Source organism: Drosophila eugracilis, unplaced genomic scaffold (genome assembly GCF_018153835.1).
Source record: "Drosophila eugracilis isolate 14026-0451.02 unplaced genomic scaffold, ASM1815383v1 contig_575, whole genome shotgun sequence".
Taxonomy (NCBI): domain Eukaryota; kingdom Metazoa; phylum Arthropoda; class Insecta; order Diptera; family Drosophilidae; genus Drosophila; species Drosophila eugracilis.
This window is the reverse complement of record NW_024573454.1, coordinates 895418-918077: the sequence shown is the minus strand read 5'-3', so window position 1 is coordinate 918077 and position 22660 is coordinate 895418. Positions and strand designations below refer to the sequence as shown.

General features: G+C 41.9%; 2 protein-coding genes across 3 annotated transcripts in view; both read right to left on the bottom strand.

The window, feature by feature from the left end:
* The window catches only part of LOC108102557, a 44714-nt gene that overhangs the window by 7467 nt on the left and 14587 nt on the right, over positions 1-22660 (bottom strand). For both annotated transcript variants that reach the window (XM_017207628.2, XM_017207627.2), the window contains 6 exons: positions 20680-21078; positions 4621-4674; positions 2423-2480; positions 852-2354; positions 701-784; positions 18-636 (listed from right to left, as the gene is read on the bottom strand). In XM_017207628.2, the coding sequence (XP_017063117.2) occupies positions 18-636; positions 701-784; positions 852-2354; positions 2423-2480; positions 4621-4674; positions 20680-21064 (2703 nt within the window). In that variant the 5' untranslated portion in view covers positions 21065-21078. The remainder of the gene's footprint in view (positions 1-17; positions 637-700; positions 785-851; positions 2355-2422; positions 2481-4620; positions 4675-20679; positions 21079-22660) is intronic.
* Positions 12607-13294, bottom strand: LOC108102559 (bifunctional lysine-specific demethylase and histidyl-hydroxylase NO66). The gene has a single exon (XM_017207630.2). It carries the CDS (start codon positions 13292-13294, stop codon positions 12659-12661), a length of 636 nt encoding a protein of 211 aa, XP_017063119.2. The 3' UTR covers positions 12607-12658.

Here is a 22660-nt window from a genome sequence, read left to right as displayed (position 1 = left end):
CGTCCTTTATTACTCACCAGAACCATGTGCCCCGTTGAGATGTCCATGTTCGTCAATGCTGGCTCCTCGCTCCACGAGGATGTACTGGATCGCGAGGATGGCGGGCGTCCTTCGTTCTCTTTGCTCAGCGATGTAATCCGTCCGCTTGGCGCCGGTTCGTTTGACCCACCGCCGGCTGCTCCGCTTGCCGAATTGCCACCGCTGCCATTGCCCGACTTTCCAGCCATCCTTGCCCGACAGAGTTCCTGGTAATCCTTACTGCAGGTCTCTGCCCCCGCAATGCCAGACTGCAGACCGCCTAATTTATCCCGTTTGCGATCGTGCCGCTTGATCAGAATGAGAGTTACGAATATCACGATCACAGCGGCAGCTCCGGCACCGGCGAACATGTAGGCCATGATGTGGGTGACATCCGGACCCTGCTCGGCCAGTTCGATTCGTGAAGAGGAAACACTGGGATCCTGCAGGTCCTTAATCACATCACCCACGCCGGCATGCAACACATAGAAACCGACGCGTCGCTGGATGTTGTTCTTGACGCCACGGTTCTCGTTGATGGTACGTGCCACATCGCCGGCGGTTTTGCGCTCGGGGTTGTTTGAGTTCACCCTGAAGCTGACTTCGTGTTGTTGAACGCTAAATGGGGGTTAGGTATTAAAGTTGGAGGTTGTATTTGGAGGAAAGTGCCGCCGAGACTCACGTTAAATAAGAAAAGTATCCCTGCATGTGTAGTATTTGCTCCAGCTCCTTCATGATGCGCTGCCCATCGTTCCAACTGTCAATCCTGCAGGTGATTTAATATAATTATTAATTATTATATTGTAATTTTAGTTAAATCTATCCAAACTCACGGGTTCTTGACGAACACATGCACATATTCAGTATCAACGGTGTGCGGCGCATGATCCTCGGCCGAGTGCTGCTTCATGACATTCTTCTTCTTGTGAGCATCGTCCTCTTCGTTGCCCTTGATGTGAGCGGGCAGAACCTCCTTGTTCCCATTGCCATCCAGTTTCCGTGCCTTGTCGGTCTCCAGTTGATTGCTGAGTTCCGAGGAGCCTAAGGATGGAGGACCTAGCAGAGGACCTGGTTTCTTCACATCCAGTCGCTCATGCCTTGCAAATCCCAACATATTGGCCAAGATCGATTGTTTCACATTTTCCGGCTCATCGGCCTGCATGCCATCGTTGTCCTGCTGTGCATCCTGCGGCATTAGGAGTAGTCCACCTTCGGTGTAAACGCGCTGACTTTTCGACTGTCTGGGAAAACTGTTGGAGGCCAGCATGGCCTCCTCTTCGAGAGGCGTTAGCGAATTTCTTAACAATCCCGACTCGAAGGCCAATTCCTGGTTCTGCAAGTTCACATCGTAAGGATCTAGCTGATTGAATGCCGATGGACGTCGTTTGGCCAACTCGGGAGTGGAATCCAGTTCGGTTTCCGAATGTCTAAAGCTTAAAGGTGGTTCCTGTACCAATCCCTGTTCGCCAGCCAATTCACGGAAAAAGGAACGCTTGGGTTGTTCATCCTCCACCTCGTCGGCCAATCCCCCCCTAGAGCGACCCCTTGTTCTTTTGAAGGGGGCGAAGTTGTCCGGGAAATAGAGTTCACTCGATTCGTTTACCTCCTCTGGTGGAACATAGACCGGTGCCTTTGCCTGCTCCTGCTGTTCCTTCAACTCCCGCTGCTGCTGCTGCTCCACAATCGCTTCCAGTTGATCCATGGCAATCGGTTGCGCCGCTGGCTTCCTCTGATATGGTTGCGGATCGGGCTCAGACGCGGCCAGAATCTGATAGAGTTCCAAGCGATTCTGTTCGGCCCGTCGGTCGGCATCTTGCTCAGCCGCTGCCAACTGTTGCTCCCGCTCTATTCTCTGGCGTTCGGTATCCAAGAAGGCATCCATAATGCTCGGAGCATCCAGTTGAGCACTCTGCCCGTGTCCGTCCATCTTGCCAAAGTGTTCCAGCTCCGAAGGATCATGCCTCAGCCTTCTGCGATCCTGCAGCATCCTGTTGAGGTACACATCTTCCACGTCATTTTCTCGCACCTGCTTCTTCCTCAATGCCGGAAAGAATTGCGAAGGGCTACCAGGCTGCTCGTAGAATTCCAGTTCGGTTTCCGGTTCCGGCGGCGTGAAGCGCACATAGGCCAATGCACTGGCCGGATCTCCGAATTCCGGAGGAGCCGGTGCCAAGTTTGCGCAGAGATTGGGTGGAAGCTGTTGTTGTCGTTGGAGCGAGAATAGTGAGCCCTGGATGCGGCACTGCACGTACGGATGGTCCCATCCTAAGCCGGCGCCCTGGAGTTCCTCCAGCATAGTGGCCAGCACACGGGACTGCTCCTCAGTAAGTGGTGTCCTTTAAAGAAAGTTAAGACAATGTGTTAACAAAGGATAGATTTTGATTAGACAAATCAAGTTAATTACTTCTCAATGTCCTCAACGTCGACACCGGTGGTTGGAATGCACTTGCCGAATATGTTGTCTGGAAATTTAAGAAGAAAATAAATGGGTTAAGTATATGGTATGGTTAAGCCATTTGACTTGGCAGTTCTTGTATTTATCTTAAGAAAAGTTTATCTTTCTACTTAAATATATGTATTATATTTTTGAGTTTTCCTGTTTCCTTAAAACTTTTGAAGCAGCAGAAGTTGCCGTTGACAGAAAAACTTAAAATGAATAAATTATAAGGTTCTCCCTCTTTTGAGTTAAAAGTTAAAGAAAGTGCCACAAAAATATAATTTTAATGAAAAAATTCCAACTTTTAAACATTCTACCCTTACTATCTCAATCTCTCTTTGACTACTCTATATTATCTGATCGTAAAGGTTAATTTATTCCATTTGCCCAGCCTGCACTACTTTAAACCTGCTAAAAATTCATTGGTAATTGCTTTGTGTTTTTCATTTTTGCTGCGCTATTGTCATCATCAGTCCCGATATTAATAGGGCATGTAACTGCATTAATGGCGGTCGTCTTACAATGGTTCATTCAGTGTCCCCGTTCCGTGTTCCCCCGGATCCTGCCATCAGCACCTTTTGTTTTCATTCTGATTTACGACCATTTAAATGCATATCCTTGTGGCTTGTCTCGGGCGTAATTTGCATAATGTAAATGATTCTCCTGCGGACGGAGCAGTGCAGTGCTGCGAGTGGAACTGAAACTGAAACGGCAACTGCAGTTCGCATATGTGTAAGCCAAGCCCTCCACGGCTCCCCCTTTTGAGGTCAACCATTTTCTCTGCAATTTTCGCCATTTTTCGCAGCGTTTTTCCTACTGCAGCTGCTTTTCCAATTGTTCTCTAGCCCTCCGCTGCCGCTGCCGCCACCGCTCGTTGTGCTTACATAAGTAATTGAGTGTGTTCTCGATAATGCACTGGCAGTCGGCACCCTTCACATCCTCCGGTTACCCTGATTTGCTCCTTAGTTCCATCTCACACTTTGTTTTGGTGTCGTTTCGGGTGAACTCTGACCCGCCATTGAAGCGCTCTGCAAATACGAATAATATGCCCGGGGCCAGAGTTCGAGTTCTCCGGTTGAGTGTTCCGGCAATGGCTTTGCTTTTCCACAACTCCCTGTGCTTTGACCCACAAAATGGAGGTTTTTGTCTCGAGATGCATTTTGGCAACAGACGTGGTGGGTAGAGAGTGGGGGTAATGGCAGCGGAAATCGACAGTGAAAGCCTTTATTGCATTTGGGGCTTGGAGAGCTTGAAGCGATTAAAGCCAAGCCGTTTTATGTGCTTTTCTTTTAATTCCTTTACAACGAACTTTATCCTGTTTTAGTTTGCAGAAATGATAATATTTAGTTTAACCTTCATTTTATCAATTTGTATTAATATTTTTAATTTTGCAGCAAGTGTTGTTTAAATATCAACAAAAACACAAACCGAAAACAACTGTAGTAGGTTGACTACATGGTCACTTTAAGTATCGATAAAACTCCGATAGTCGATGAAACGAGTAGTTAAGCTAAGATAAGATCAGATTTCGATTGGATTCTTCGTTCAGAAGTGCAATAAAAGAGACGTGTCAAGTATACCTACAAATAGACTTTAACAAAACTTTATTTAATTTCCTATCCAACTTTATGATTATTCAAGTTTATAAAACATTATCCCCTCATTTGGCTTTCCCAACACAAACTTTTTACTGGATATATTTGAATACTAAATGGTTTCCCATAATTAATTTTATGCATTTCGAACGCAAACTCTGCAACTTGTTGAAGCTGAATATTTAAATTCATTATTATCGAATAAAAACCGAAAAACTTTCCCCTTCATTTTGCATACTTAAATGGAATGTGTTTCCTTTTTTTTTGCTGACACATTTGCATTCTTAATTTCCTCCACAAACTTCTACTTAATGGCTTATTAAAGTCTCCCTCGCTCTCCTTCGAAAGGAAACTAATGAATTAAACGTTCGAAGTCATTTAGCATTCTTAATGCCACGAATTTCGTGGTAATATTTAAGCTCATCCCTAGAAACTATGCTGCTAATCCCTTTTCTTGCTCGGTAAATTCAATTTCCACGAACTTAGTGGCGTCCTTTTGTTCCCTGATAACCACAATCTGGGGCTTAAGTCCATCTTAACTGGGTGTCGGCCGTCTTATCGCTTACTCACCATCGTAGCAGACCTCGGAGTGCGGTATGCATAGCGTCCTAACAAACTGGCAGCCTGAAAGAAAGGGAAAAAAAGGAAAAATCTTTGGTTAGTAGGGAGTACATGAAAGAGTTGTTTAACCGATGCCATTATGAGCGGGTAAGTGGAAAGCAGAGCAGAGCAGTCTTTCAGTTGAGACATAATGATGTGGTAAGAGCCAAATCAGCATTACGTCGCTAAGCAGACTCTCGACACCCCCGAGATCCCAAAAGCATCCAGCCCTCCCATCCTCTGATGTTTTTCTTGCTGGTGGTGTCATGTGTCGCTTGCCTGACTCTTGGCTAAATAAACGCTTTTTATGAGCATGTCGCACATGGCTGACACACACATACACACACGCAGACAAACACTTGCCAGTCGACAGGCGAAGACAACTACAAATTCCTGGCCCCGAAAATATCCTCTTTGGGCCGTTAGTCAAATGTCTTGTCTGTTAGCGTGTCTCCGTGTGTGTGTGACGTCAACAAGAAGAACGCCCGCATCGCATCGGGAATTTGCCAGTGAAAAATTTGCCTCCAACCATTTTCCTGGGGACTAGCATCATGTGTTACGCACGTCCTTTTTGTCCTGTTTGCCCCTACTTTACTCCCTGGTCTACCCACGCCCGAAAATTGCGTCACTTTGGAACTTTGTTGTCAACAGTTTTCGTGGTCTTTGCCTGGCTTTAACTTTGCCCTGTGACAACGTCGCTTCGACATTCGTTGGCCATTAATTAAGCCAAAGTAATTTCATTTGGCTGCCACAGCCTCCACCATCACCACCACCACAAATGCCACATTTCTGGCTGTTTTGTTTTTAATTGCTGAATAATTGCAGCCCGGCCAAAAAGGCCAAGCGAATATTAATCTCAACGGGCTGAGGGTCCCGGTCCCTTGGCGATAAGAGGGCTCTTTGAATGGCCAGAAATTAAGTAGCTTCTCACAAAAAGAGTTTGCCCGAGGATGGGTAAAGATTTTCTGATGAATTCATCAGACAGCCGGAAAAAGTAGCACAGCGAATTGGAAATTGCTCGGACTTTTCCATTAAGGCACAGTTAGAGAATAATTTTAATACGTTCTTAGAATTTTATAAGAATTTATTTTCCGATTGAAGACCTACCAAAGTTTCTTAATTATTAAAAAAGGGTTAAAAGTGTTCCAATTTAAATGGGAACAAATATAAAATAAAGTTTCTACCCTTCCTCTTCACAATAAATGCTAAAAACAATTAAAAACTTTTGTGCCAAAAGAACAATCGGAAAAACTTTGCCATTTTTCACTTAAGTACCTGACATCCAAGAAGACTATAAAATTCTTAATGACTCTTTGCTTAAGTGCGATAAACTTGATTTTTATTCTCTGTGTAGTTAGTCGAGTGGCTACATTGTTTGGCCATATGGAGTCCTTTCTATCCTTCTTTCTGCCCTTTCAGCATTGTCGAGTCGACAGAGTGAAGTGCACTCCACATCCGGAACCAAGAAGCATAAACGTTCAGTTTGCCTCCCCCAGTCTGCTGCGAAAGTCATGGGCCGTCGGGGAAAAACAGTCAATAAATGTGGCGACACAGGCCGTCTGTCTATTTATCAATAGGCCAACAGAGACGTGACCTGAATGCCAGACGGAAAAAGGCAATATTAAATAGAAACTAATTAAATGAGATGGTCAGGCAATTTTGTGGCAAGTGAGCGGTCTAATTGCGATGGCATTCCAATGCTCTTCTACAATGGAAACTTAAAGAGACCAATCAACCCAAGGGATCAGAGTTCCACAGACTGGGCTCATAAATATGCGAACTCATGGCCATTGTCCCGGTAAGCTGGGGCTGCATTGTTTTTCCGATTTTACCTGCCCTTCTTTTTTTCATTCTGTTTTTTTTCTTCTCTTCTACACGCCCACTGATAAGGCCACGCAGCGTATGCGCAATGTGGCGTTACGTGCCGCATTCATAGGCCATTTTAACGCCATCGTTGAGCCATGCAAATGCGCACTGGCCATCGAGTGTGGCAATAAAAATAAGAGGCATCCTGCGAACCCAAACGGCTAAAAGCTTTTACGGCAACAAAATCCCCGTCGGACAGCAACTATCTGTACGTCATCCTTTTTCTCGAACGTCGATGCAATGGTGATGCAACTATTATTTATGGCGGTTTCGATTTGCTACACAAGAGAATGAAAAGTGAAGAATCCTTGGCACAGGCTTCGACCGCAAGGAGGAAATGGCCAGAGCCTGGCCCGCATTCAGACCGGATTGCCAATCAACAAATCAAAATCTGTGATGTCGATGGGGGGTTCGCAACGGCAATCATCCTTTTGTGCTCGCTCGGAATTGATTGATAAGTTGCCGTCGTCGTCGGTCGATTCTTTTTGCAAGCTTGATTGTTAGCTCACAGTTTCACTTTTTTCCCAATAGGGAAATCTTGGCCAGCCTAAATTATGCCAGAGGCCAATGGTTGTTGCTGGGCAAACACTGGAGACGCAACAATTTAATAAATTTGCCGCCCCCCCACGGCGAAATTGAAAATTCCGAACGCATTTCCCATTCCCTTATTGTGGTTGCTGTGGCAGTTGCCTCATCGGGAAGCCCAGCCCTCCCTTCTCACATTTTGATTGATGTCCACCGGCACACCGCACATAGTTAAGAGGAAGCTCCTTCGGAATTTTCCGCCTGGCCAGGGCTGTTTACTTATGAGACTCGCTCCTGGGTAAAGTTTCCCAGGTTCCCTCCTGTTCTGGTTCTGGTTCTGCCTGCTGTTTGCTTTTGGGTCAAGGCATTTAAAAAAAAGAAAGATTTTCATTTCATAACGACATTTTTTCTCCTGTCATCTGGCCACGACGCAGGCACAAACACACGGACATGGGCACGTGTGACCAGGACAACGTGTGGTATGTGTAATATGCGGAGGCGAGCGTTGAGAGCTTTGCCGACATCTTTAATGACAATAATGAATGTCCGCACCCTGATTACGTGCAGCATTTACCCCAGACAGCCAAACCAGCAACGTAAAAGTCCAAACACACATTTTTAAGGGGATACTCAAAACTTGAACTAGTGTGATTTTATGGAAGTTGATGTATAATAAAAACAGGGAATCAGGATCAAAATTTAAAATCTACATTGTCCCTTTGGGTAGTTAAAGAAAAATGGCATTTAGATTGGGGCCAAAAGGGTGACATTTTTACTGATAACCTTTTATGTACATTTTAACCACTTCTGGTTTAGTAAATGTTTTAATGTTTAACTTTGAGAGATTATACTTTGTAAGGGTAAACACTTTTATTTAGATTTTACAAATTACAGTTTCTCTTGACTATTTCAAAGCTAAAGATAAATTTCTGGCATGTTTCAAAGGAAAATATTTTAGTTTTATGAATAACAAAATAAATCAATTTTCTGGGCTCACGAAAAGGGCAATCTAATCATATCCTCAAAATTAAATATTTTAACAGGAAAAGCTAAGTCTGACAAAAGACAATCTGTAATCCTTCAAAACAGCAAACACATAAAAAGCACAAATTCAAGTTTGAATTTAGACAAAAAACAATAGAACAAAGATTTAAGCCTTGATTCTTTGACAAATTTTCCAGGAATTACACATTGAAAATGTAAAACTCAAAAAGGAATACTTCTTTGTAGAAAAGCCAGAAATAAATAGTATATAAAGTACATTGCTAACTGGTGCTTAAAACACAATTACCAGACCAGGCAAAAATGGTTGTAAAACATGAAACATGAAAATACGAAAACAAGGCATATTTTTCCTTTGGCCAGGCCAGAATAAAAGATGCGTTAAAGTCGCCCCGCGGGCCACAATACTTGCGTTGACAGTACGTGTCAATGGTGGGGGCGAGCAGGGTGAGCAAGGCGAACAGCTGTCAGGGAAGCAGGGCGGCACAAAGAAAATAAATAATAACAAAGGACATTAATCATGACAACGACAACGACAAGGCAAAGGCAAAGGACTTTCTCTCTTTTATTTTTTTTTTGTTTTTGTTTTTTGATATCCAGTGAGGACGAGAAACTGTGGCAGGGCCAATGGCAAAGCAAACATGATGCAAGTGTTCCGCACAGCTCGTTAAAGGGCAGCATAACAAGTAAACATACATACACCTACATGCTTTAGTACACATATAACAGCCAGGATCTGTTTATGCATTAAAGTCCTGCTCCTGCCTACTTGACTTGCTAAGCGTTTAATGCCATCACACACACATGCGCCACTCGCGCTAAGCAAACAGAATAACAAACAAATAAAAAGCACCGACGATGCATTGCCTCTCCGGCTTTTCCCCATTTTCTTTTCTTTTCCTTTTTTTTTTTTTGCCACGGCTTAGTTGCAGCTGCAAAAGTTGTCGCTGCTTGGGAGCTTTATTAAGTGTAAATAAGCGGCGGCATTTCACAGCAGCTCCGGGTCCTGCTGCCGCACATTCCTTTTGAGTGGGGCATTCCTTATGGCAGGACAAGCCACACAGATGGAAAAATTAAGTGTTTTCAGCTCGAAACTAGTAACTCAAAAGCTCAAAAGGATTTTTGCTGATGCAGCTTTCAAAATATAAACAGACTTTGTAACTTTCAACAAACTTTACCAATGGAATTTTAAAACTTACATATTTGTATAAAAAGTTTTTGAAGGTTTTAAAAGCTATAAAATATTTTTTTTTTTGGTATTTTAACTGTCTAAATTTTAGTAAAAAACACATTTAAACTCTTCAAAATTTTAGAATCCTTTCAACTGCTAATCCTAAGATTTGTTGAAGACCCATTTGAAGCTTATTAGTTCTGAATGAGTAAGCAGATTTTAGAAGATAAGATTTTAAGTATATTTTTTCCTGTGCTGTTTCCTCCAACATGTTGCTGCAACTGAGCTGTTTTTCATTTTCTCTCTGACGCCGCCGGCTCCTTGATTTATGCGAACTCATTTTATTCATAAATTTTAAACACGTTTGACGTCCTTCGTTGGGAGTCCCATGGAAATCGAGGCACGAAGAGGGGCGTTTTTTCCTCTTTGGTATGCCAACTGTTTCTGGATTTTTCTGGGTGTGGGTGGTTCGTTGATTTATCTAGCCACATTTCTAAACAAATATTTTTGGCCCCTTCCAGGCAACCGACGCCAGTGACCCAAACAAATTTGGCACGCAATTAGGCTGCCTCCAGTTCTTTACATTTTTTTTTTCGTCCACTTTAAAACGAACGTCCAGCATAAATATAAAGTTTTTATGGCAGCCACTTTGATGCCTCAGCCTAGGACTAATAAATTGAGTGCCACTTCTGACCAGACCAGAGATACAGTAGACAAAATGATATAGAGTTTTAGAGGGGAGTTTCAAGGGAGTTCAATTTACATTCTGTGAGCCAAGGAAAATGTTTATTTGTCTACGGTTGATCCAGCAAGAGACTGCCGGATGTCAACACTGTGCAAATATGTGTCAAGTACCTGTCCAAAAATTGTTTGTTTGTTTATCGGATGAGCAAGATATGAAGGGCTCTGAAAGGCACATGGAATATGAGTTAAGGAAATGTTGCCAAGTCTAAGGAGACATTTTTGATGACGCCTCAAAATATGCAATGAAAAGTGTCTGCCCATGCATGAAGCGAACGGATAGCAAACACTTTTTTGTACTTGTAGATATTTGTATTTTAAAGTGCAATGCAGAATGACAACTTATCAATATGACTGTAGTTGATGTATCTTACAGACAGATATGAGCCATAGATAGACGTATTGAAAGGATACCGAAAGCACTCAAAGATGTTTGAGGTTCACATACAAAGTCTTGGGAAAGTAAATTCTTCTTCTCAACTAAGCAATCAATTGAGTTTTCTACCTTTATCAATTTCAATCTCTTTTCTCAATCGAAAACCTATCTTTAGGTTTAAGACATCAAATTTAAAGAGCTCCACACAAACAAATCCGCTTTTCTCATTCATTATCTAACGTCTTTGTGGGTAACAAATTTCCAAAAAATTCCTAACGAACTTGCTTGTCTCATTACCGAGAAACTGCTTTGGTCATCTGCATGGTGCCAAGTTCAAATTACACTGAAAAAGGTGAGCCAAGGTTACAGCTTCAATTTCAAAATGAAAGAGTGGAATGAGAAGCATTATATTGTTTCAATTTGTATCTACATTTTCAGCTCAATCTTTGCATGTTAAACATTACTTTCGTGCATATAAAACATGCAGTTTTGCAAAAACAGAGCCAGGTATGTGCACATCAATTTTGCATTTCATTCATGAAGTCCTTTGAATACGACCAGTGCCTTTTCCTATCTACCTCTGGCTGCACTTTGTGGGCGATTTATTAGAAATTCCTTTTCCAAAAGTGACCCCAAATGGAACTGCATTCTTGTCCTGCCTTGCCAAACTGCAATGGAAACGAGCAGCGTCGTGGGTTTTTGGGCCATCTACAAATCGAATACGCATTTGGACCGGAATCGAAATCGAAATCAAAATTTCAAATATGATGACTGATTGCTAGCCTCGGGCGAACACGGCAAAGGTTGCTAGGCATCCCGGTGAGTCTCATCCTGCGGCTTACTGCTCGTTGCAAGTCAGCAAATGCATCCGCCCTCTCATTTTGTATGGATTTATGCCAGGTTTGCTGGTTTCAGCTAAACTCAATCAAATGCAAATCCCAAGCAATTGGCTTTAAGAGCTCAAAAAATAAAATCAAATAAATTGAACTCAACGCCCACAATCGGTTATAGATATAGCTATGAGGGCGGGGTCGATTTACGATGCGATCAAATTGATTTAATTAAATGCAAATAAGTTGTAGCCATTGTCGTCGGCACTTTGCGCTTCAATGGATTTAATGTGCAATTACTTTTCCAATTTGCCATAAAAGAATACACACAAATCTTGATTGCTTATTACTTGGGTCACACATTTTTCACCATTTTCCGGCCGACGTTACGTGCCCTTCATTCCTTTCTCCCATTTCTTTCTCGCTTCTTTGGTTTTCATTAATGTTTAGGCAGCTTTTAATTTGCACTCATTAATGATGGGGCAGGGGGGACAGGCGTGAAGCAAGGAAATCGAAGTAAGGGCCCTGCCATTGGCACCCAAAAAACAGGATTCGCTCATGAATTTTCATTAATTTCCGCAAAGTTGTTGCCCCACTGCCACTGCGGCTGTTTGTGTTGCTGTTGTACATGAAAAATTCATTAGATTTTTTGCATAAATTATGGCCGGGCAAAGTACAACGAAGATAGGAAAGGCCTCTGCCAAAACAACAACTGCAAATTATTCCACAAACTTTCCCAAAAAACATTTGGCTGACAAAATCACCCAATTTATCGTTGATGTGGAAGCAAACTTAGGTCAAATATTTGACGCCCCAAAAGTTTCCACCTGACAACCCCCCGCAGAGACCAATTAAAGTTGCTCAACGCCCCGAATCCCCGAAAATATCAAATTAAATATGACCTACTTTTTGGTAAGTTTATTAATTTAAATTGCCGAAAATAGGTGTTTTACAAAATGGCAACATGGCAGGTTATACAAATTTATGAGGGTTGTATGGTGTACCTTGTAGTAGGCTGACATGGTCACCTTAAATATCGAAATAATTTCGATAACCGATGAACCGAGGTTAGGCTAAGATAAGATCATTGATTGTCAAGCAAATTTCGATTGGATTCATCATCGTCATCGTTTAAAAGTGCACTAAAATTAGACTTTTACAAACTTGATTTTGATTCAAGGATATCAATAAACCGTTTTAAAAAATCACTTAAATCAAAGTCAATATATTCTTAATAAATTTTTTACTTTCAAAAATTACAGGCAATTTAGTTATAAGATGTGCAAAAGGATATTGTAAAATATGAAATGAGTTAAATTAATAAAAAATGGTAAAAAGCTTTTAAGTCCTGGGAAACGGGAAGCCTAACGACTGGCTTGATTTCTTCGGAGGAACGTTTAGCTAGTGGCTTGACCCAAACAATGGTTTTCCTTCTTGTATGTGGGTTCTTGTATTTCCAGACTTGCCTGCTTTCACGTCATTTGCTATCGAAGTGGTCTAGGCCTTTTCTGATTTGGAAGGCTTTGGATTTCCTTCAGTATTAGCCAAGGAATTGCTTGCTGAAGGGGCAGCCAAGGCACCGGCCATGCTTACTCGACGCTGTATGCGGGATGCAGGTTGGGTAGAGGATTTGGATGGAGTCACATATGCCTCAAGGTGATTTACATCTGGTTCTTCTTCTTTTACCTTGCTAGAACTCACCGACTTCTTGGCATCTTGATCACTTTTGTAATCACTGCGAGTTTTAATAACGATTCGTTCAGGTATCTTAGAAGCCACTGTTGGGGCTTCTTCATCATCTTCACTAGACTCCGATTCAGATTCTTCGCTGCTCTCCTCCGTTTCCTCCTCCGATTCAGAATAGGAATCTCCTTCGAAATCGGAATATTCATCGTCCTCGGAATCGCAATCGCTATCAGAGTCGGACTCACTACCATATCCCTCCTCCACATCATCACTATCCTCGATCTTTGCATTTAGATACTCCTGGACAAGTTTGCGCTGCTCCTTAACAGACATGTTAAGCTGCTTTGACTTATCGAATACCTGGTTAACCAAGCCTTCCAAAGATGAAGGGCTAAGATCTTTAGCCTTCTTGGTAGATTTCTTCGAAACATGAATTTCCTTGGACATTGTGATAGTTTTTTTTTTTTATTTAACAATTTGGTATATAACGAGAATTTTGGTTAGAAAAAAATATTCGTGTTCGAACGAATGCCTGGGAGCTAATGAGGTTTCAGGTTGAAACTAAATGTGAAGTTTGATATTTTCTAAAAGCTGCCTACTCGGATATTTTCTATAAATTCTAAGGATTTTCTTTTAAAATAAAATTTAAATACTATCCAAAGGGCTGGTATGTTCACCCATTCTTATTCAACCAAACTTAATGAAGAAATATTTGACTTGTGACCCTAATTTGTTTGCCACACCAGCTGAATCAATTACTGTGGCGCCGCAAAGTATGCCACGCAGGTGGGGCAATTTATTTGTGCGGTCACCAGAAGATAAATCAAATCATTAGTTCGGAGGTCATTCGAGTGGGAAGAGAAGGAGTCAAAGGTCGCTATGTATGTTGAGAGGGCGGGTGTATTAATGCCAAATTAGAGACGCCCAATGGAGCGTGATTACGGCAGGCCAAACATCGCAATTGGAACACATAAATACACATTTGCCTTTTGGGGGGCTAAAACGCTTATTTGCGTATGCGTGGCACATAAAAATCCAGTTCTTATTAAATTTCCGCACGCCTACACATGTCCTGTTCCTTGATGGTGGGATAACCACCACATCCACATCCACACATCCCCCCCCCCCATCCTGTGGCAGTTGGTAGCAGCTGTTTGGCTTGTTCCTTGGCATTTGCCCAATGAATTTTGCATGTTTTCCATCGGCCCTATACGTATGTTTTTTATTTTTACACTTGCCGCAGGCCAAGAAGCACTTTCTTGACTTTGGTTTCCTATTTGTTTGCCTTTGGGGAATAGGCTGTCTTTGTTGCACCTTCAAGGCGGCTGGCAGAGTAAACAATATTAACATTAAATTAACATTTATTTGCTTTTGCCAAAGGTTTCCTTCCCCTCAAGGATGTCAAATAAATACATTTACATACATTACGCAACACATATGAGGGCTTTCGGTAGTTTTCTGAGCTAACTCTCTAGTTGCCATTAAAAACCTTCTAATAGCCCGCTGCCAAGGGCGGACTTATAAAAAAAACCACAGAAAAAAATGAAATTGGGAACCCCGAAAATAGGAACTTCAAAAGGCAAGCCAAAACAAAGTGCCAACAAAGTAATTGCAGGGATTTGCCTTGCGGCCACCTCGATGGGCAAATTTTTGGAGAGGGCGGCCCTAGACCATTTTCCATACTTTATATATGTATTGTATACATATATATGTATGTCTGAGTGTGGGGAAATAATACTCAAAGAGGCGGTTACCCGGGGAGCCAAAAGGACGAAGGACTAGCAACCAGTTGCCGCGCCATTTTCTCGTTTTGTTTTCCCCTTACATTCCTTTCTTTCCTTTCTTTTTTTTAATGTGCCAAAATGTATAACTGTAACTGCTGTGCATGGGTTGTCGTTTGAACAATTTTACGCATATTTGCACTTAAATATAACATCTCCCTGCTATATATATATATATACATATATGTGCCTGGCGAAACGCCCAGATATTTACGATGGCACGTTAATTTTTATGACATTTTCTCGCTGGCAATTCGTTTGTCCCTCGAAATGCCCGCCGCCAGACAGCGATTCCGATTCCCATTATGTCAGGTTTATGAACGGGATATATATCTCAAAAGGGCACAAAGGTTCGGGCTAATAAACCTATTAAATTTGGTGATAAATGTTTGAGGAGGGGCTTGAAAACCTGTGCGAAATTTAAGTCATTTTTGGGCATTAAATATTTAGGGCATACGGATCGGAGTGATATCATTTTTGTTATGTAAGTTTTTATTGTTTTATTGTTGGCGGACTGAGATTACTTCTTGTTGGTAAACAAAAATAATCAACAAAATTTGTATAAACATATTTAATAAATATTTATTTTCGTGCTTATAATTCCCTTTTAAAAGAGAAAGTAAAGCCATTACCTTGACTAAATTTAGTTTTCTTTTCGCATTTCCTAATATAATTTCTTTTCTTTTTAATGAGCATCATTTAGTCGAGTCTCTTAAATCCACCTCCACTTTTATTGTTATATTTCTTTGTTCGCTTTTCTATATTTTTATATGCCTGCATCTTAACGATGATTACGGTTATTATTCATTAGCCAGGCTTTTGTCAGCTGGCCTTTTCCCTCCATGTCCATGTCCTTGATTATTTGCAATTTTTCCAATCAATCGAGAGTTGGGAAAAAAAAGGAGGAGTGTCTGCCATGGTTCATTGGTCATTCAATATCTTTCCTTCCGCTCGATTGCTTATCTCTGTGTGGAATACAACGGCGAGGACCTGGCCTGACCTCCGACCCCTTTGTTTCTACGATATTGGAGCCGTGCATCGGACTGTCCAGGTGGGCGGCATCTTGAAAAAGGAGGCGTAACACACGTACACATAGAGATGATGTGTGTGTGTGTGTACTTATTGTTTCAGCTTTATCTCTTAATTACATCTTCATCTGGCCATTGAAAGCCTTCGGCTCGGAAAGTTTAATTAACTCGCCAGAACCTCTTATTGGCCAGACTCTGAAGCATCGATGAGCGGCAGATGCGAGTGCTCCGAACCGATACTGGCCATCATGTGGACCAGTGGGCAATTTAATGTAACCACATAATTGAATTGCCACTAAAATCTACTAAATATGACAGAATCGAGTATAGAGCGTGTGCAGGCTATGGCCACAAATTCATTAATTTCAGGAATGCTTTAGAAAGTCCAGATAAGGATATCAAACAGCCCGCATTTTGTATCCACAACACAAATATTATTTCCTGTGGCTTGCCATTGTGAATTTTTGTTTCATTTTATTATGATTTTTTGTTTATTTTTTTCCTTTCAATATTTGGCTGCAAACTAAATATCTTCAAACATTTTTGTGGAAAATATTTCCATTTATTGAATTTATTTTGAAGGTTTTCATATTTAAAGAAGAGAGCTCAAACTGTTTTTATGCTTAAAGAAAAACTTAAAATATTTGTAAAAAATTCTTAATAAATACATTTAAATTCTCTCAATTTTATTTTGCAAATATTTATATTCACTTTTTGTTTACCCACACACAAAGGCCAGGCAATTTCCAATTTCTGTCTCAGTTTTTCAGCAACCACTTTCAGCAGCCAAATCTCTGATCTCCGCCAGAGCAATGCAACTAACTGCTTTCCACTTAGCACAACTTAATCCCCTGAACGGAAACTCAAACTGAAAACTGGGATAAATCCTGCACTTCTCTGGTCCTGCTGCGAGGACAATGGCAAATGAGGGGAAAACGCAGCACTAACTGCCCCACTCACACGTACTGCATATACTATATGGTATGTGGTATATGGTTTATGCTACAAAGTGCGTTGCCAGCCTGTCGGCAGTAATTGCGGCGCTTAAAAGGACAGACGAGTTTAGGGCTTAGCTGCAGATGCAAGAGCATTTTCCCAGCTACATTTTCCAATCCTTTTTTTCCCAACATTTCCCACCAAATTGAGCGTGCCCAAAGAATGGAGAGGAGAAAATAACTCGTAAAAAGTTTTCTATCCAATGAAGCGCAAGGATGTCTTCTTTCTTTGACTCAAGGAATTCTTCTTCTTCTTCTTCGTTTCACTGATACTCGATTATGTTGGCAATATGTTTACGTTAACAAAGACCAAAGCCCGCCCCATTCCGCCCGCCCAGAGGAAAACATCGTTGCCTGCCGGCAGACAGCAATTTGTTCCAAATGACTTGAGCGTGGCGCAAATTAAGTGCATTTTCATTAGTTGCAAGTTGTTTGCCATTTGAGAAATTAAATTGCCGTTGGAGAGTCAAGGAGTTCAAATGGGAATGGGGAAACGGGTCGAGGCGCTTCAAGTTGCTGCACAGCAATTATTTTTCCGGCTCACATTCACACTCAACCTTGGTGGCTACCAAAAAGGGCTATCCTTTGGTTATCTCCCATCCACGGCGCTATCATCCTCGGCCCCACTCAACGCAGTCATCCAACCTTTATGAATTTCGACCATGTGCAAAGTTATTTGCCAGGGTAAAAGTGCACAAAAAATACCAAAGTAGAGAACCCGAAGAACCTTGCTCCACTTTAAACTGGATGAAACTGGAATCAACAAAATATTTGTGGGATGGAGTGCGGAAAAAATAGCAAAAGCCACAGGACGTCAGCAAGGGATTTTTTGGTTTAAGCCAAGGGGGAGGAAGAGAGAAGAATGCATTAGTACTTCCACCTGTCTGCCCAAAAAGTCCATAGTCATGTTTTTGTTTCATACACTTTGGCCCAGCAAGTTTGCAGCAGGAGGAAACTTTGACAAAATGCATGAAGGTGACGAAAAAAACAAGAGCTTTGTATTTAAGACCAGCTTTAAAGTTTCCAATTTCCCAGAGAACTAAATACTTTCCACTTTGCAAGTCGATAATTCCTATTTCATGGCATATAAAAAGCAATTTTCACAGCTCTTTTCAAATTGCAGCTTTAATTCAATGAAGAGTTTATAGTATAAATTTGAACCTCACAGCTGGGCTTAACATGAGCTAAATAGCAATCCACAAATACTATATATAGTACCTATATCGACGTCTATATAGCGCTGAACAATTGCGGTTTGTGTGCCAAATCAACCGCAAAGCATGATGTAAAGCGGCAGCCAGAGGTTCGCCGCATTCCATTTGGCCGAAAATACAAAAATGAACACACCATGGCGTATACGCAATACGTTTTGAAGTTTCAGGTTTCTACATGGAAATAGCATTAGCACGGCATCCATTTGAAAAGTTTCACAATGCCCAGCCTCCATGGCAACGTCGGCCAACTAATTAATAATGCATTCGCATCTGATTTGAAAATGTGAAAATGCGCGAAAATGTAAAATCCAATTTCGATCCAATGCAAGCGAAAAAAAGAAAGAAAAAACTAAAGGCCAAGTTGGCTTTTGCATTCTGTGTGCGCTTTCGGCTGAGATAGATGAAGCTGAATTTCATTAAATTCAGAGAATGCTGTGGAAAATATGAAAACTATCTGACGGTGCCGAGTGCTCTGAGTGCAAATATTTGTTTTTCAAATGAAATGAATAAATGCAGTGAACGGCCAGACAAAGTTATCTACTAGCTGCTGGCTTTGCCTCATTCGCATCCTTCGTTTTGTTGTCAGTTAAATGAAGTTGTTTTTACCAGTTTGCCGTGCTGATCCGCTTGGTTGGCTGACAAAGGTCAATGTGTTAGACACTGTTGCATGCAACAGGGAGCTCTCGAGAGGATGGCATGTGCGAATCCCACAGCAGCTCCTCCGGTTCCAGTAGCCAGCTGCTGTTAATTAAATTTTATTGTGCAGCCATCAAAAGTTGCACACCACAATGGCTGGAAAGGGTGATAGGTGGTGCCTGGTGGATGTTGGATGAAGTGGCAGTGGCAGTGGCAGTGCCACCATGAAATATGGCAACCAAGGAGCAGCAGGAGCATCAGCTGCTGCTAATGATGATGTTGCTTGTTGCCAGTCGCCTGCCTGCTAATTTATACATACACATATAATACACACACACACATATACACACAATCATGACACGGCCGACAACAATGTGGAGGAGCAGTCAACTGCAAAGCCAGGACATTTATCTATTTGTGTATCTGTAGCAGCCCAAGGATATGAATGTGAGTGTGGGTGTAGCTTTGTGCACCTGCAGAAACAGAAGCAGCAGTGGTGGCAGAGGCAGCGGTGGTAGCAGCAGCAGCGGAGCAGCAGCATCAGCAATCAATAAATCCCAGGACCCAGCTCCAGGTCCTGTTGATTCTTGCGCAATTCTGTGCATAAATGCAGAGGCGGAGCTCCATGGTTAACTTTGCATGTGATGTGGGCCGATGGCTGACGTGCATGCAACAACGAAAGCTGCAAATTTGCATGCCCAACAAAGGCAGCAACTAGTTGTTGTCATGGCAGCAGGGATGCTCTGCAGGATATGAGCTGTGAATCCTGCAACTAGACCTCATCCTCTTATGCCTAGGCCCCCATCACTCCCACATCACTTCCACATTGCCATGATTACGAAAGGAACTTAGAGAGATGAATACGATAAGCTGGAAAATGGTTAGCTCGAGCACAAGTTGGTTGAGTCCGGGAAAACGAAACTGACAGCTTGCAGTGGATAATTTATGCTTGGCTGATATAGTTACAAAAATTTAATCCCAGCTTAATTGGCTAAATAGAAAACATAACGTCAATCAGATTATGACATGGAAACCTGAAAGAGGAGCCCGAGAAAACACCAATGAAAAGAGATGCATTTCGAAGAAATCTGAACTAAGATAACATATAAGCTGTCTCATTTTTTAAGCGGCTTTCGCAAATTAGCAAATAGAAACATTGGCTAAAATTCATGAGCTTATTTAGCTGTGAAAATAAGTACTGCATGTAGTGGGAATAGAAAGCAAATGCATTTTAAATATTCATAAGCAATAAATGTTTTGTTTGATCGAATGTGCGAATACATTTTGAATATTTTAGCAGTCCGAAACACAAAACTTTTTCCATATGTGCCAGTTTTTCTGTTCTTCTATGAATTTGGAAATGCAAAGGCAGCCAAGTGTGAAATGATTGCAAAATTTATCATGGGAATGCAGGTTTTCGGCAATAAATATAACTCATATATATTATTTATTTTACTCAAAAGAGTATTAAAGCTATTTTGGTAAGAAAAAGTGCCAAAAATCAATAGCAATGAATCTGGTTCGTTCACACACATGATGGTGAAATCACCTCAACCCGTAATTGGCCCCAATGATGTTCCCTGCCTTTGGTGGGCCTGTTGCACATGATAGTCGCCGTAACTCACTTAGCCAGCTTTTGGGTCGGTTCCGGCCGTTGAGGCCATTTCCTGGCCAAAACCTGCTGCTGAATGCAACAGCAGTTTGCTGTTGATGTTACTGTCCCGGATTCCTCGCCCTGGCCAATTGGATTATGCATGGTGCGGACTAAACTAGTTAAAAACATATTTACACACAGCTACCAGACACGGACACGGACATGGGCATGGACATGGACATGAGCCACCTTGTCGTCCGGGGAGCAAGGCTTAAAAGCCATGTTTCTCTTTTGCTGCGTTTCTGGTTTTGTGCGTCAAAGTTTTAATTAAACTGGTTTATGTTTTTGCCACAATACACACACAAAAAGTTAACACACGAGGCGGTTGCAGTTCGCCAGGGAAACCGAGAATCGCCAGGGACTAATAACGTATGTGGTACGCCTTTTATCGGTTGCAACTAGGCTTGTATTATTGAATTAGGATTATTGATTGTTCGATTTGTTAGCAAGGTATTACAACTTAATTAAGACTTTGGAAACTCATAAAACTGCATAGATTTCATCTATTCCTTAAGGACACTCACCAACATTGCCCTCCGCTTGAGCAAGATCTCCATGCGTGGCGAGCAGAAGGATTAGCAGGAGTGCTCCGAATGGCAATAGTTTGGCCGGATGTCGCAGGGCGTCCAGGCTGCAGCAGAGGAGTGGCAACTTAAGCTGGTGTTGCAGTTGCCTGTGCGCTCGTTTATTTCGGTAGTGCTGCACTTGCTCTTGCTGGGCAGAAGGATGTCGATCCTGCTCCTTCTGCTGGTGATGGTGGAATGGAGGCCTCTGATTAGACCAGAACTGCTCGCATGCTCGCCCCGCCGACGACTCCTGGTCCTTGACTGTACGTCGTGCTCTCTGGTGCTTCGGCTCTTCAGTTGTGGTGCATGGATGTTGCTGCCGTTGTTGTACATTGCTTGCCATGATAATCGGCACACCTGGAAAAGTCGGAAAACCAATTAATTAAGCAACAAAGGGACAGCGGGGGTTAAGCAATATCTTAGCTGGAGATAAAACTAAATTAAGCTGAACTTAAAAAAAAAAAGCTACAGGATAGCTAATCGATATTAAGATACATGTAAAAACTACCCTGAAACTACTATCTTTGTACTTTTACATTCTTTTTCAGTTTGACCTTTACTTGTTTACACAAAAAGTTGTGCATGATAAGGTCGGATATTGCATTTTAATATTTGACATTTTTCATCAGAAAACTAATAAAATGTGCAAAAAGTTTCCAGGTGATTTGCTTTTTAATAATTTCAGCTCCAAATATTTTCAAGGTTATTTAAATATGCAGATTTTTAGCACCAAATCAAACTATTTTTAAATGTCAATGCCAGTTTTTCATTTGTTTAAGCATCGTTTTTAATAAGTTTAAATTTTCAATTAGCTTTTCTGGGTGCACAAAACCCGCATTTTCCTCGCCCACATCCTTGTAAGTCTGTACTCAAATTTATGCAGGAATTTGCACTAATAACCTGGTGCTCCTTTGCTAAGTGGGTGGTGGTATAGCCCCCTCCCACCAAGTACATCCAAAGTATTTCGGGTGCCTGCCTTATTGTTGTTACCGGAAATTAGCAATGTATATTCGGGAGGAGCTGCCTTGGTTGGCTCTTGAGGGAAATTGCATTTTATTGTGCCAGGGACAACTTTTCGCTTTTCCGGCATTTCCATATTTCATATTTTCACACAATGCGCACAAAGGAAAACCTCGGCAAAGGCGGTGGGGGAAAACTGCGAGGGAAGCCGGGTGTATTGAAGTGGCTAGGTGGCTGGGAATCTCCGTTGTTTGAGCACATTTGTCGCGCTGCAGTTTCCGGGTTTTTTTAGTTGGCCCTCTTTTGTGCGGGTTTTGTTTAGCCTCCGGTGATGGTGACTGGTGACTGGTAACTGGTGACTGGTGGCTGGCGACTCCTGCTGCCGAATCCTTAGCAAGTATTTCTTGCTCTTTATATGGTAATAAATGTCAGGCCTTGGTAAGCGTTGTTAGCCCATGGCAGTCAGCAGGGGAAATTGATTTTCTTTGCCGCTTCAGTAACTCCATGTTGTGATGGGCAGGTGGTTGGGGTTATGGGTTCTGGGTTCAGGATTGTGGATACCGTCTGGGTCATTTGGCGATAAGCGCGTCAGCCTCGCTCAAGGTTGACATATTTCGGAACGAGGGTGATGGCAGCAGGGTTTCATTCTGAAAGCAAAGTCAAACCGCCCACGAAATGGGATTCCAGCTCGTCAACAGCACCGCAAAGATGTGGCAGATTAAGCCCCGAAACAAGATACCAAATGAAATGGCCTTGTTAAAAAATAAGCCATATGTTTCGTTCAAGGAAAACTTAATAGTTTTAACCTTAATTTAAAAAAAAAACAAGGAAAATCAATCAAAAGGTCCCTCTTTCTGTTATAAAATCAAGTTAAAAGGAAGACTAGGGAAACTAATTTGCTGACTCAACAATAACAACAACATCAAGTACAAGCTTTTCGTAATCAATAAAGAAAGTACATAAAGACCCCATCTTGATG